This window comes from Arvicanthis niloticus, chromosome 4 (assembly GCF_011762505.2).
Source record: "Arvicanthis niloticus isolate mArvNil1 chromosome 4, mArvNil1.pat.X, whole genome shotgun sequence".
Lineage (NCBI taxonomy): Eukaryota > Metazoa > Chordata > Mammalia > Rodentia > Muridae > Arvicanthis > Arvicanthis niloticus.
In genome coordinates this window covers 2,116,527-2,130,629 of record NC_047661.1, presented here as the reverse complement: position 1 = coordinate 2,130,629, position 14,103 = coordinate 2,116,527, and the positions used below count along the sequence as shown (strand labels likewise).

Genomic DNA, 14,103 nt, shown 5'->3' with positions numbered 1-14,103 from the left:
TCTAGTCTCCAGTCTCATCCAAGTACAAGTGTCTAATTCCAAGTACCTAGTCCAAGTGTCTAGTTCCTAGTTGCTAGTCTCTTTCCCAGTTCCAAGTTACCTGCCTCCAATCTCAAGTACTCTTCCAAGTACAAGTGTCTAATAATTTCTTCTGTCTGCCTCTCACCTTTTATATGTCTCACTTCTAAGCCACTCCTTTAAGTCATGCCTTTAAGTCTTATCTCTAAATTACACCTTTAAGTCACACCTTTAAGTCTCAGCTCTAAATCACACCTTTAAGTCTCACACACCCAAGGGAAAATCCTGGGTATCTAAAATAAGATGTTATCACAGTGTGCTCAGCTGTTGTAGGCTGTTGTCAACAAGTCTCTTGTCAGTGTATATGGCTCAAGATGGCTGCAAAGATGATAGCCAGCTTCTATTGGCTCCCCACACTTAGGCGCAGTTACAGACTCTAATTTTTATGTATAACCGTGAAAGCATCCTTTTATGGTAGTTGTGAAGATGGCTAAGTGGGTAAATGTGCTTGTTCCAAGCTCAGCAACCACATGGAAAACTAGCATGGTGTGTGTACTTGTAAAACTCGGAAGAGCTGCAAGAAACAGAGGAAGGAGAAGAACTGAGGCTTGCTGGCTACCATTCTAGGCCTAGATTCAGTGAAAGACCATCTCTCAAGGGATGATAAATCAAGACACTGGACATCCTGTTCTATTCTTGGGGCATGTACCGACAAATGAGCACACACATCTGTAAATACCACACACACACACACACACACACACACACACACAGAGAGAGAGAGAGAGAGAGAGAGAGAGAGAGAGAGAGAGAGAGAGAGAATGTCTTATAACAACCCTCTCTCAAGAACTATCAAGTGTTGCTTAAGGTTAAACTATCTCTGAAATGTAAATAGCTAAAATATACAATACAATAAAAAAAAAAAAAAACAAAAAACAAACAAGGGCAGGCCAGTGAACCTGGTGGCTGAATGCAGAGGGCAAAGCAGGTACGGGAGTCACCAGGCTTGGCCAGTTCAGGTTTCCCTATCAGAATTTTCCAGAATTTGTGATTTCCTATCAGAATTGTTCAAGCAGGCTCCTGGAAGTCCTGAACGCTTCATCTTGGTTTACTGTTTTCTTACTGTGTCTATACCATGGAAAATCAATTGGCTAAAGCAATTGAAGAACAAACATTTCAGTACCAAGACTCTCTTCTGTCACTGCCTGTTTCTTCACTTGAAGAATCATAAAAAAAAAAAAAAAAAAAAAAAAACTTGAATCAGTGAAGCCATTTGCAAATAAAGAACAGTATAAGACAAATGAAGAAATAGTTCAAAAGTTTCAAGATGGAGTTGGCAAAGGATTACATCAGAAGTTATTTGAAAGGGGTAAAGAAAAAAGAAACTGGCTGGAAGACTGGTGGCTCAGTGTTGCCTACCTGGACATGCATATTCCATCACAACTGAACGTGAACTTCATGGGTCCATCTCCCCATTTTGAACACTACTGGCCTGCAAGGGAAGGCACTCAGTTAGAAAGAGGAAGGATACTGCTGGGGTACAACTTGAACTACTGTCAGCTGCTAAGACAAGAAAAATCGCCTGTACATAAATCCGGAAATACTCCTCTAAACATGAACCAATTTCAAATGTTGTTCTCTGTTTGTGAGGTTTCAGGAATTACTAGAAATTCGATTATGAATTATTTTAAGACTGAGAGTGAAGGCCATTGTCCAACCCAGATTGCCCTGTTGTGTCGAGGCACAGCGTTTGTCTTTGATGTTACTGCATGAGGGATGTTTGATCACCCCGCCAAAACTTCTCAGACAATTGACATATATCCACAAGAAGTGCTGGAACAAACCTGTTGGACCCAGTATAGTGGCATTAACTAATGAGGAGCAAACTCGGTGGGCCAAGGCAAGAGAATATCTGATTGGTCTTTATCCAGAGAACTTGACTTTATTAGAAGAAAATTGAAACCAGTTTATTTGTATATTCCATAGAAGACACCAGTTGCCATGCAACCCCAGAAGATTTTTCTCAGGTTTTTGAAATGCTTCTCGGTGGAGATCCAGCAGTACACTGGGGTGACAAGTCCTATATTTTGATTTCCTTTGCTAATGGAATATTTGGCTGTTGCTGTGAGCATGTTCCTTATGATACAATGGTTATAATGACCATTTCACGTTATGTTGATGAGAGACTCTTAGAGACAGAAGGAAGATGGAAGGATTCAGAAAAAGTCTGGGATATACTATTGCCAGAGGAGCTGGTTTTTACCGTGGATGAGAAAATACTGAATGATATCTCCCAAGCCAAAGCCCAACACCTCAAAGTGGCGTCTGATCTGCAGATAGCAGTATCTACCTTCATGTCTTTTGGCAAAAAGCTCACTAAGAAGGAGGCCCTTCACCCTGATACCTTTATTCAGCTTGCTCATCAGCTCGCCTATTACAGACTTCATGGACGCCCTGGTTGCTGCTATGAAACAGCTATGACAAGATACTTTTACCATGGCCGAAAAGAGACTGTGCGATTGTGTACAATGGAGGCCATCAGGTGGTACTAGGCCATGCATATCCCTCTGCCAGTCTCCTTGAATGTCAGTAAAAGATGTCCTTTGTGAAGCATAAGATGATGAAAGATTGTTCACATGGAAAAGGATTTGACCATCACCTTTTGCTCATAGCAAAAGAGGAAGGTCTGCCTGTTCCGGAACTATTTGAGGACCCACTTTTCTCCAGAAGTGGAGGAGGTGAAGATTTTGTGCTCTCAACAAGTCTGGTTGGTTGTTTACAAGTTCAGGGAGTCGTGGTTCCTATGGTACATAATGGATATGGATTTTTCTACCATATTAGAAATGACAGGTTTGTGGTGACATGTACATCCTGCAGGTCATGTCCAGAGACTGATGCGGGAAAACTAGTTCAGATGATTTTTCATGCTTTCCATGATATGGTACAGCTGAATGACACCGCTCATCTTTAGAGACTCAGAGACAGACACAGATCATAGAAACTCAGTACGGTGATCTGACATGGAAGGAACGTCGGCTTAAGGAAGCCTGTTAATGTATGGATTCGGAGAGTGATGCTCTCCAGATTTGTTCTACCTTAAACCTCCTGTGTTGCAACAGCAGTGGAAAGTCAGACATAGTGAATACAACTGTGCAGTGTTTAAGCCTCAACAGTGCAAATCTGTGTATCTTAACAATGCAAATTCTACTCTATTGTTAATATATTTTTGGGCACATATGTAGGTTGCAAATCCTGTGTGAATGTAATTGTAGAGTCTATTTCTCAAGCACTTTAATACTTTCTGATTGCCAGAGGGATAAAGCACATGGTTAGATACTAATTTCCCTGACATCAGTGCCTTCCATACCTAGCACAGCCTGTGAGATTTTATGGGAAAACCACTATTGTTCAATAGTGATCTAAACTAGCTCCTTTGAACAGACAAAATGATCAAGTTGTATTAGAAATTTTTATACTACCACAGAAAAGAATATTAGCAAGACTCATTATGATATATTGTAATTCATTTTGTGAATACAAAATTAAAGCAGTTCCATTTAAACTTGTTAGAGCTAGTAGCTTTTAAAGGGTTAAATGTTGAGTATGATTCTCAGAACTTTACAATTGTTTCTCATTGTTATTCAAAATGGTGGCCTATAGACTTTCTCCCATTGCTATTCAAAGTAGTTTATATTCTCAAAGAAAAAAAAACAAAGAAAAAAATTTTTTAAAAACCACATGTTCTTACCATCTCCTCTTTAAAAGTACCAAAATCCAGTGTAATCTCAATAACATTAAAAGTGAGGTATAAGCTATTTAAAATAAGTATATATCCATATGTGACAGCTGTCTATGTAATCTGAAAATAGGCATTACTTAATTTTTAAGTAGAAGTGTCAGTAATATTACATGGCATTCATCTGTATATTTTTTAGATTTTTGTAACTGTTTGACAAAATTGCTAGTTTGAAAGTAATGAAGTCAGTACATAATAACCTAAGCACCCAGATGATGAGGCAGGAAGCTTGGTAGAAGCTCAGGGCTAGCTCAGGCTACATATTAAGGGTTGCATAAAAATACCTTATCTCAGAAACATCAAATCAAACAAAAACAGCAGAAGCAAAGAAAATGATGGCCAGTTGGTTAATCAAAATCATTAACAATTTTCTTCAAATTCTAAATTTGAGTTTCTTTAATTTTAGTAGATTAGAACTTTGCTCTACATCTGTTGAATAGTATGATGTTTGTCATAATATCCATAGAAGAATTGTTTTATGGTTATGATGGTAGATATGGGAAACACTGTCTATTTCTTGTCTTAAACATCCCAGAAGAAACAGGGATTTAAGGGCTAAGAAGAGGAATACATTTATTATGTTTGATTTTCACACCCTCAGGAAAGCGATGGGCATCTCTGGAAGTTTCTTCTCTGAACATACTGGTCCAGATGCTAAAGAAAACCATCGTCTCTCAACTGTGTGATGGAGTTCCAACGATGCAGCATGTGTCTAATATTAAAGTTCTTTTAGAAGTGATAAAAAAGGTGCATAAGGTAAATTTTCCTCTTAAGGAATGTATATGCCAATTTATTAAATAATAATTCCTAGTTCTCAGTCAGTTAAAATTTTAAAAAATACTTTAAATTTTATTAAATAATAATTCCTAGTTCTCAGTCAGTTAAAATTTTAAAAAATACTTTAAATTAAAGTATAATTATATAATTTCTCCTTCTCCTTGTTCTCTGAAACCCCTTTCATGTCTCCCTGACTTTCTCTCAAATTCATGGACTCCTTAATTATTTTTCATATATTGAGTCCAATTAGCACTGCTTCTATGCGTGTGATTTCAGAGTTGGCCACTTAGCATTAACTAACCAATTGGAGGATCCTCCCTGGAGATAACTAATTTCCCTCTCAGCAGTTCTTGGGTTGACTGTCGTCTTTTTTGTAGGGGTGGGACCCTGTGACTGTTCTGCCTTCTGCAGTAGCATGTCTGTTGGTACTGTCATTGCTCCATCCTCATTTTGGCAACCTCAGTATTAAGGCATAATAGGTGTAGCTTCCCTTTCATTTCTAGGAAATGCTATCATGCACCAGACTTCCTGGTCCTCTACCTTTTATAGTCTTTTCACCCCCTCCTTCACAGTGTTGTCTGAAACTTGGATATAGAAGTTGTAGATGTATCTTCTAGGTCTGGGCAACATATGATCAGTTGTTCTCTGCATTCTGACCAGTTGTAGTTTTCTGTAATGGTCTCCATTTGTTACAAAGAGAAGCAGTTTTTAATGAGGGTTAAGAGCTACAATTATCTGGGGATACAAAGATGATTGTTTAGAATGCAGTTAGGAACTATACTGGTCTAGTAAAGTGGGCAGTAGTAGGGTCTTCTCTAAGACTATGACCGCACTAGCTCTGGGTAATTGGCTAGGTTTCCAGTACCAGGTATGTTTTCTTTCCTGTTAAATAAGCCTTACATCCAATTTAAGAGATGTTGGTTACTACCAGGATTTGAGTGCCACCTTTAGAGATATTTCGCCATATTGGTCATGCCGTGGAGCATAGGCATCATGACTGGGTAGGGCTATGGTAGCTTCCCTCCCTTGGCAGTATGTTCTGAGACTTCTGAGACTATAAAAACTGGACCCCAGGGAGGAGGCTTTCAGGTCAGATCCACATCTGTTAGTCCAGCATCTGAAGTATATGGTGTCTTTACCCTCTGGGAAGCAGACAAAGGCAGCAGCAATATCCCATATTTGTTTTGGGGAGTCTCTTGAGCTACCATGACCAAAACTCTAAAGGAAGTAATTTCTTATGCATAGCACTGGAGCTTTTGTTAGATAGTCTATAGCCTTTGTGGGGTGCATTCTGAGTCCAAGTGACATAACTTCATTTTACACACACACACACACACACACACACACACACACACACACACACACAAATGTGAGTGCATGTCTGTGTGTGTGTGTGTGTGTGTGTGTGTAATTGTAGGTTAATATAAAATAAAATGATTTTTATGGCTTTTTTGAACATCCTTAATGTCATTTTCTCTGCCCTGGCCCATCCTTTTTTCTACTGATACTCTGTCTCCACTCTAATTAAAGTCTCTCAGGATTTCACATTTCCCCTTTCATATCATTTGTATCTGATTGTTCCCCTTCAAGCATTTCTTCTCTTTCACTCTATTCCCATAGTCCCTTTTTACCATCTTGGTTTCTTTGGTTTCTCCATGTTCTATGCGCACACCCAAAGATTTGGATATGGATAAGAGAAAACATGTGCCGTTGCCTTTCTGGGTCTGCATTACCTAACGCAGCATAATCATTTATAGCTCTGTTTCCATGAAATTTTCACTTTTATTTAGAGTTGAATAATATTCAGTAGTGTATATGCACCCCATTACATTTCCATTCATAAGTTGTTTCTGTTTAGGTTGTTTTCATTTCCTAGCTATTGTAGATAGCATGACAATGCGAATGGCTGAGAAAGTATCTGTGGAGTAAGGTGTTGTGATATTTTGAATGAAAATGGCCCCACAGGCTTTTATGTGTAAATACTTGTCCTCCAGTTGGTGGCTGTTTGGGAAGGATTATAAGATATGGTCTTTCTGGGGAAGTGTGTTACTTGGAGAATTATGCCCCTGGGGGCAGGCTTTGAGGTTTCAAGGATTTATGCTATTTTAGATTGCTTCTCTCTACTTCCTACTTGTAATCAAGATGTGTGAATACATACATAGATACATACATACATACATACATACATACAGATATGTGCTCTTACCTATTCCTGTTGCCATGCCTTTTTGGACTCCAACCTTCTGAATCAATAATCATAATTAAATGCTTCCTTTTATGTTTTTTTTTTTTTTTTTTTTTGGTCAAGATGTTTTGTCCTTGGAGCATATACAAGCAGTTCTCGATGTGTGGGTCACAACCTATCTAGGGGTTCCAATAACCATTTCACAGGGTTCACCTAACACCATTAGAAAGCAGAGATATTCAGATTATGATTCTTAACAGTAGCAAAATATAGTTATGATATAGCAACAAAAAATAATTTTATGGTCTTTCCAGTCTGGGCCCAAGCACTGAGCAGATCCCGGGCTGCAGCTCTGCACCCAATCTCACAGAACCCAGAGGAAGCAGGGCTACTAAAAGCTCTAACCTGGGCAGTATCTTAGGTAAGGAGACAGCAACACCCTCCTTCCCCAAACAGGGAGTAACTGGGAACCACTGGGACCCAGGAATTCACTCCTGGCCCATCTGCACCCAAGCACTGAGCAGATCTTGGGCCTCAGCTCTAACCCCAGTAGCAACACCCACCCCACACAGTTCTGACCCAACCAAGATAATAGGAAGACAGGCTCCAGTCAGAGACAGGGTAGGTAACACTAAGGAGATCCAGATGGCAAAAGACAAGTGCAAGAACATAAGCATCAGCAACCCAGGGTACTTGGCATCATTAGAACCTAGTTCTCCCACACAAGAAAGTCCTAAATTCCCCATATCACTAGGAAAGCAAGATTCAGATTTAAAATCACTTCTAATGATGATGATAGAGGACTTTAAGAAGGACATAAATAACACTCTCAAAGAATTTGAAGATAGCACAGGTAATCAGGTAGAAGCCCTTAAAGAGGAAACAAAAATCCCTTAAAGAATTAAAAGAAAATACAACCAAACAGGTGAAGGAATTGAACAAAACCATTCAGGATAAAAATGAAAATAGAAACAATAAAGAAATCACAAAGGGGACTACCCTGGAGATAGAAAACCTAGGAAAGAAATCAGGAGTCATAGGTACAAGCATCACCAACAGAATACAAGAGATAGAAAACAGAAACTCAGGTGCAGAAGATACCATACACTTTGAAAGAAAATGCAAAATGCAAAAAGTTCTTAACACAAAACATCCAGGAAATCCAGGCCTCAGTGAGAAGACCAAACCTAAGGATAATAGGTATAGAAGAGACTGAAGTTTCCCAACTTAAAGGGCCAATAAATATCTTCAACAAAATTATAGAAGAAAACTTCCCTAATCTAAAGAATGGGAAGCCCATAAACATACAAGAAACCTATTGAATGCCAAATAGACTAGACCAGAAAAGAAATACCTCCCATCACATAATAATCGAAACACCAAGTACACAAAACAAAGAAAGAATATTAAATGCAGTAAGGGAGAAAGGCCAAGTAACATATAAAGGCAGACCTATCAGAATTACACCAGACTTCTCACCAGATACTATAAAAGCTAGAAGATGCTGGACAGATATCATACAGACCCTAAGAGAACACAAATGCCAGCCCAGGCTACTATACCCAGCAAATCTCTCAATTACCATAGATGGAGAAACCAAGATATCCCAGGACAAAACCAGATTTACACAATATCTTACCACAAAACTAACACTACAATGGATAATGGTGGGAAAGCTTGAATACAAGGAGGGAAATTATACCCCAGAAAGTGCAAGAAAGTAATCCTCTTCTAAGAAATCCAAAAGAAGATAGCCACACAAAGATAATTCCACCTCTAATAACAAAAATAACAGGAACCAACAATCAGTGTTCCTTAGTATCTCTTAACATCAGTGAACTCAACTCCCCAATTAAAAGACATAGGCTAATGGACTGGATATGTAAACAGGACCCTGCATTTTGCTGCATACAGGAAACCCACCTCAGTGACAAGGACAGACACTACCTTAGAATCAAAGGCTGGAAAACAATTTTTCAAGCAAATGGTCCTAAGAAACAAGCTGGAGTAGCCACTCTAAAATCTCCAGCCCGAGAACACAAGGGGAAAGACTCATGGCTCCACCTGTATAGGTAGTTGAGGGTGGCCTTGCCTGGCATCAGTGAAAGTGTACAGCCTTGGTGCCTGAAAGTTTGGATTCCCTAGTGTTGGGGAATTCCAGAGCAAGAAGGCGGGAATGGGAGGATGGTTGGAGCACACCCTCATAGTAATAGGAGGATGGGAGATGGGGTAGGGGTTTTGGGAAGAAATGTGAGAGGAGATAACATTGAAAGGTAAATAAATAAAATATCCAATTTAAAAAAAAAAAAAACAGATAATGGGTCTGGCAAATGTAGATGAGCAGTCCAGACTCTTTGTCAACAATTCATTATGGGGATTTCCTATAATCCTCAAGGACAAGGTATTGTGGAAGAGGCCCATGGAACTTTAAAAAGATCAGTGAGACATACTGTTGCTGAGACAAAGAATGATGCTGACCTGTGAGCTTGCTGAGTGCCCTGACAAGGGTGACTGGGGAGCTGTATTGAACATATGTTCCTGACTCACCTTTGCCTGACTATATCCCAGATGGGACAAACTGCCTTGCCTCAAGTTTTTAGACCTTATGACATAGAGAATCGAAAAGAGAAATTATGTCTCTTGCATTCTTCTTAAAGGTGCCCAGCTATTGGGACTATAAGGACTGGTCTAGAAATCAATCCAATTCGGGAAATAACAGTCTACTTTTGGAAGACTGGATCTGGACTTTGTCAGGAACATACTTGGAAGCTAGCTGTGGCTCGCTATGATGTTAGGATAGCAAGAGATAATGTTGGGACAGGATCTAGATTTCAAACAGGGGTTAGTACATGTTTTAAGGCTCTTTTAATTGTCAAGCTAAAATTGGTTTTGTCTCTTTTACAGCATTTATTGTAAGTTGCATTGACTGTATAATTTCCAATTATGTTCGAGTGTTAAAACATGGCATGTCTGTTACAGGGGTGGGGGAGTTTATCAACCAGCTTTTATCTCACTGTCCTGAGTATTAGAAAACCTTGATTCTCTGAAAAAAGCTTGAAAGTACTGGAAAAGGTGAATTAGTCTTTACGCAGAAGCAAGAGGGTAGCAGGCTTGATTATTACTGGTATAACAGCTTTAATTCCATTAATTACTAGCATCACTGCTTCTGCAATAGCATCGACACAAGGAGTTAAGACAACTATTTTTGTTAACCATCTAGCAAAAAATGTTACTAATGTATTGGGCATACAAAAGGATTTATATAGGTATCTAGAACAACGAATGATACTCTATAACCCATTCAAATTATCTGAAGGAGATTCAGGGTTCAAGAGTTAGGAGCCATCCCAAGTATCATGACAAATATCATTGGAGTAGTGTTACTTTTGAAATTCAAAATGATTGTCATTATAATTAGAAAAAAGTTAAAAGACACCTGTACAATATTTGGCATAATCCTCACACCTCTCTGGATATGTCAACTTTGCATAGGGAGATTATGAATTTAAAGAATGCTGTTCTGTTGACCTTTGGTGCTGCAGATAATGCCAATAAAATTATTCATGGCCTGAGTTCAGTATTTCCATTTTAGACAAACCTCAGGAAGGCATAGATAGCTTGATCAGGCTAGCCCTTTTTGTCCTGGGAATACTTTTATTCCTGCCCATTGTGTTAAAGCTTATCTTTAACCACATCAACATGTTGGCCGCCAAAGTACATGGCTTAAACCTGAAAATGGACCCCCAGACAGAGTTATCAAATTAACAGGCTGGCAAGCCAAGGATGGGTAAGATTCTGCACAGAGCCTTACCAACCTAAGACATAAGTGCATTGTTTTGATAATGCATATTCCATGACTGGTAAAGAAGGCATTCTTGTCAAAATGACCTAAGACAGGCTCAGTCTTGTTAACGAAATAAGAAAAGAAAAGGGAGAGAGGTGGAGAGCCTTTGGGGCTGCTTGGCAAGAATCTGACATGGGCCAAGGACAAGGGAAGGGGCTGCTTGGTAGGAATATGACATTGGCCAAGGACAAGGAAGTAGGCTTCAAGCAGGAATCTGACATTAGACTAGAACAAAGAAGTAATTTCAGGTAGGAGTCTAAATTGTAGGCTACATCAAAGAAGTAATCTAAGGGAGGAATCTAAATATTAGGCCAGAACAAAGAAGTAATTTCAGACAGTAATCTAAATTTTAGGCTAGAACAAGGGAGTAGGCTTCAGACATGAAAATGACCTTTGGTTAGGACAGGGAAGTAGGCTCAGATACTTTGATCCTCCTGATAAGCCTTTAGAAATAGTGATCACGGGAGTGTTCTCATGACTGGGTTTAATGCCTTGCTTTTTCTTTGACTATTTGTGTTTATTGTATTGCTTGTTCCTCAACTATTTGCATCTATTATATTGCTAGACCCTCAACCTAGACATGCATGTATTATGCATGTAATCAAAATGGTATAAAAGCATAAAGGAAGAGAGGGTATAGCACAGGGAGTTCTAGGGAGGGGAAATGGGGAAAGGGGATGACATCTGTATTGTAAATAAATAAAATATCCAATAAAAATAATTTTATGGAATTTGTTGCATTAATCTCTAATTTAATCTTTCTGTTAAGTCCACTTACATTCAAAGTTGTAACTGAGAAGAGTTGGCTTTTGTGAATGATTTTGATTTTCATCCTATATGTTTTTTTGTAAATTCCTTTCTTTCCATATTGGTAGTGTTTGATTTTCCTGGAGAAAAGTAAAGATACATGGAGGTCAATGGGCAGGAATAAAAATTAATAAGAATTATTCCAGTGCTGACATAAAAAAATAATTTTGTGGTTGGGGATCACCACAACATGAGGAATTGTATTAAAGATCACAGCATGAGGGAGGTTGAGAACCACTGGCATATATCAAGGAGTGGTATAACTGGGTTATGTGGTAAATTTATTTTTGGCTTTTTGAGGATTCTCCACACTGATTTCCTTTCCAGAGTGGTTGCACCAATTTGCAATTTCACTAACAGTGAATGAGTGTTCCCCCTCTCTGCAGGTCTCTCTGGTATCTGTTGTCACCAGCTTTAGTGATCTTAGTCATGTGACTAGGGTAAGATCAAACCTCAAAATTGTTTGATTGCATTTCTCTAATTCCTAAGGATGATGAGCATTTTTTTGAGATGTTTCTTAGCCATTTTTATTTATTGTCCTGTGAACTCTTTTCTGACCCATAGCTCATTCTCTAAAATTTTTTTAGATGTTTAAAATTATTTTGTATGTTTATATTCCAGCCATTGCCCCTCCTCAGGTCCCCCCACCAACAGTTCCTCATCTCATTCCTCCTCCTTCCCTCCCTCCTAGGCAGCCCTCTTCCCTGGGGCCTCAAGCATCTCAAGGACTAGGTGCACCTTCCCCAATGAGGCCAGAGCAGGCAGGTGTCCTTCCTTCTCCTTTCTCTTCCTTCTCCTTTCTGTTCCTCCTCCTCCCCTTCTTCCTCCCCCTCCTCCCCCTCTTCCTCCCCCTCCTCCTCTCCTCCTCTTCCTCTTCCTCTTCCTCCTCCTCCTCCCCCTCCTCCCCCTCCTCCTCTTCCTCCCCTTCCTCCCCCTCCTCCTCTTCTTCCACTTCCTCCCCCTCTTCCTGCTCCTCCTCCCCGTCCTCCTCCTCCCCCTCCTCCTCCTCTTCCTCCCCCTCCTCCCCTCTTCCTCCTCCTCTTCCCCCTCCTCCTCCTCCCCCTCCTCCTCCTCTTCCTCCCCCTCCTCCCCTCTTCCTCCTCCTCTTCCCCCTCCTCCTCCTCCCCCTCCTCCTCCTCTTCCTCCCCCTCCTCCCCTCTTCCTCCTCCTCTTCCCCCTCCTCCTCTTCCTCCCCCTCCTCCCCCTCTTCCTCCCCCTCCTCCTCCTTTTCCTCCTCCTCTTCCTGCTCCTCCTCCCTGTCCTCCTCCTCCCCCTCCTCCTCCTCTTCCTCTCCCTCCTCCCCTCTTCCTTCTCCTCTTCCTCCCCCTCCTCCTCCTTTTCCTCCTCCTCTTCCTGCTCCTCCTCCCTGTCCTCCTCCTCCCCCTCCTCCTCCTCTTCCTCCCCCTCCTCCCCTCTTCCTTCTCCTCTTCCCCCTCCTCCTCTTCCTCCCCCTCCTCCTCCTCTTCCTCCTCCTCTTCCTCCTCCTCCCCCCCTCCCCCTCCTCCCCCTCCTTCTACCCGTCCTCCTCCTCTTTTTCTATGGCTTTGCAGTATATCCTGAGATCTGGAACGGCAATCCCTCCAGCATTTTGCTTAGGATTTCTTTGACTATAAGGATTCTTTTCTGGATCCATATGCATTTTTCTATTTTTTTTTTTTTTTTTGTATTTTTTGTGGAGAATAATGAGGATATCTTGATTGGGATTGGAGTAATACAGGACTAATTTGTACTGATTACAACATTAATTAATTACAGTATTAAATTTTTTTCAACAAGCATGGCCTATCTTTCCATTTTCTACTATCTTTATCTATCTCTTTCTTCAGAGATTTAAAGTTTTTGCTGTAGAGGTCCTTTACTTCCTTGGTTAGGTTTATTCCTAGATGGTTTATTTTTCATATTTTGTTAATGGGAGTGTGTTTATGATCTTGTACTCAGCATCTTTGCCTGTTGGTATATAGAGAATATAAGTGTTACATCTCTGAAGGGAAAGATATCCTGGCAGTTGAGAGCTGAGGAATACCACACAACAATCCTCACACAATAGACTTCTTGGGAGGGAAAATCCCAGAAGAATGACTGCCTCTGTTCAGGGTGAGAAGCATCAGAGACTTATATAGAGTTTCTTGTGGAGTGAAACTTTCCATGGTGGCCTGAGATTATTGGAGGAATTATATGGCCTGATCTTGGGGCAAGCTCAGGATTTGGTGAGATTTTTTTTTTTTTTTTCTGTATAGAGTAGGCCCTGGTTACTCTTCTACCTCAAGGGCCTCTGGAGCTTCTCAGGAGCCCAGCCCTGGAATTGGAGCTATTCAAGGCATAGGGATGGGATGTCCTACTTTGCATGCAGGTAGGGGTCAGGCCTTTCAGCTGGAAGTCTCCAAGGGTGGGGCCTATAAGGGGTGTCTCTATGTTTGGCCTGGAAAGCCAGCCTGCTGACTGAGTCACTGCACAACAAACCTCACACAAAAGATTCATTGGGAAAAAAACAGGAGGGTGGCTGGGTGGCTGCCTCTGGTTGCACAGAAGCATCAAAGAATTGAGCTGGAGGCAGACTTAATATAGGGCTTCCTGAGGGCGGAGCTTTCTAGGGTGGCCTGGAATTGGTGGCATTTTATGGCCTGATTTTTTATTTTTATTTTATTTACATTTCACATGCCATCCCCTTTTCCCATT

The 14,103-nt window shown here is 40.6% G+C and overlaps 1 protein-coding gene and 1 pseudogene across 5 annotated transcripts in view; both read left to right on the top strand.

Moving 5' to 3' along the window:
- The window catches only part of Herc6 (HECT and RLD domain containing E3 ubiquitin protein ligase family member 6), a 76,006-nt gene that overhangs the window by 39,419 nt on the left and 22,484 nt on the right, over positions 1-14,103 (top strand). For all 5 annotated transcript variants that reach the window (XM_076932147.1, XM_076932149.1, XM_076932148.1 and 2 more), the window contains exon 13: positions 4,416-4,570. In XM_076932147.1, the coding sequence (XP_076788262.1) occupies positions 4,416-4,570 (155 nt within the window). The remainder of the gene's footprint in view (positions 1-4,415; positions 4,571-14,103) is intronic.
- On the top strand, positions 1,069-2,989 carry LOC117706552 (peroxisomal carnitine O-octanoyltransferase pseudogene; annotated as a pseudogene).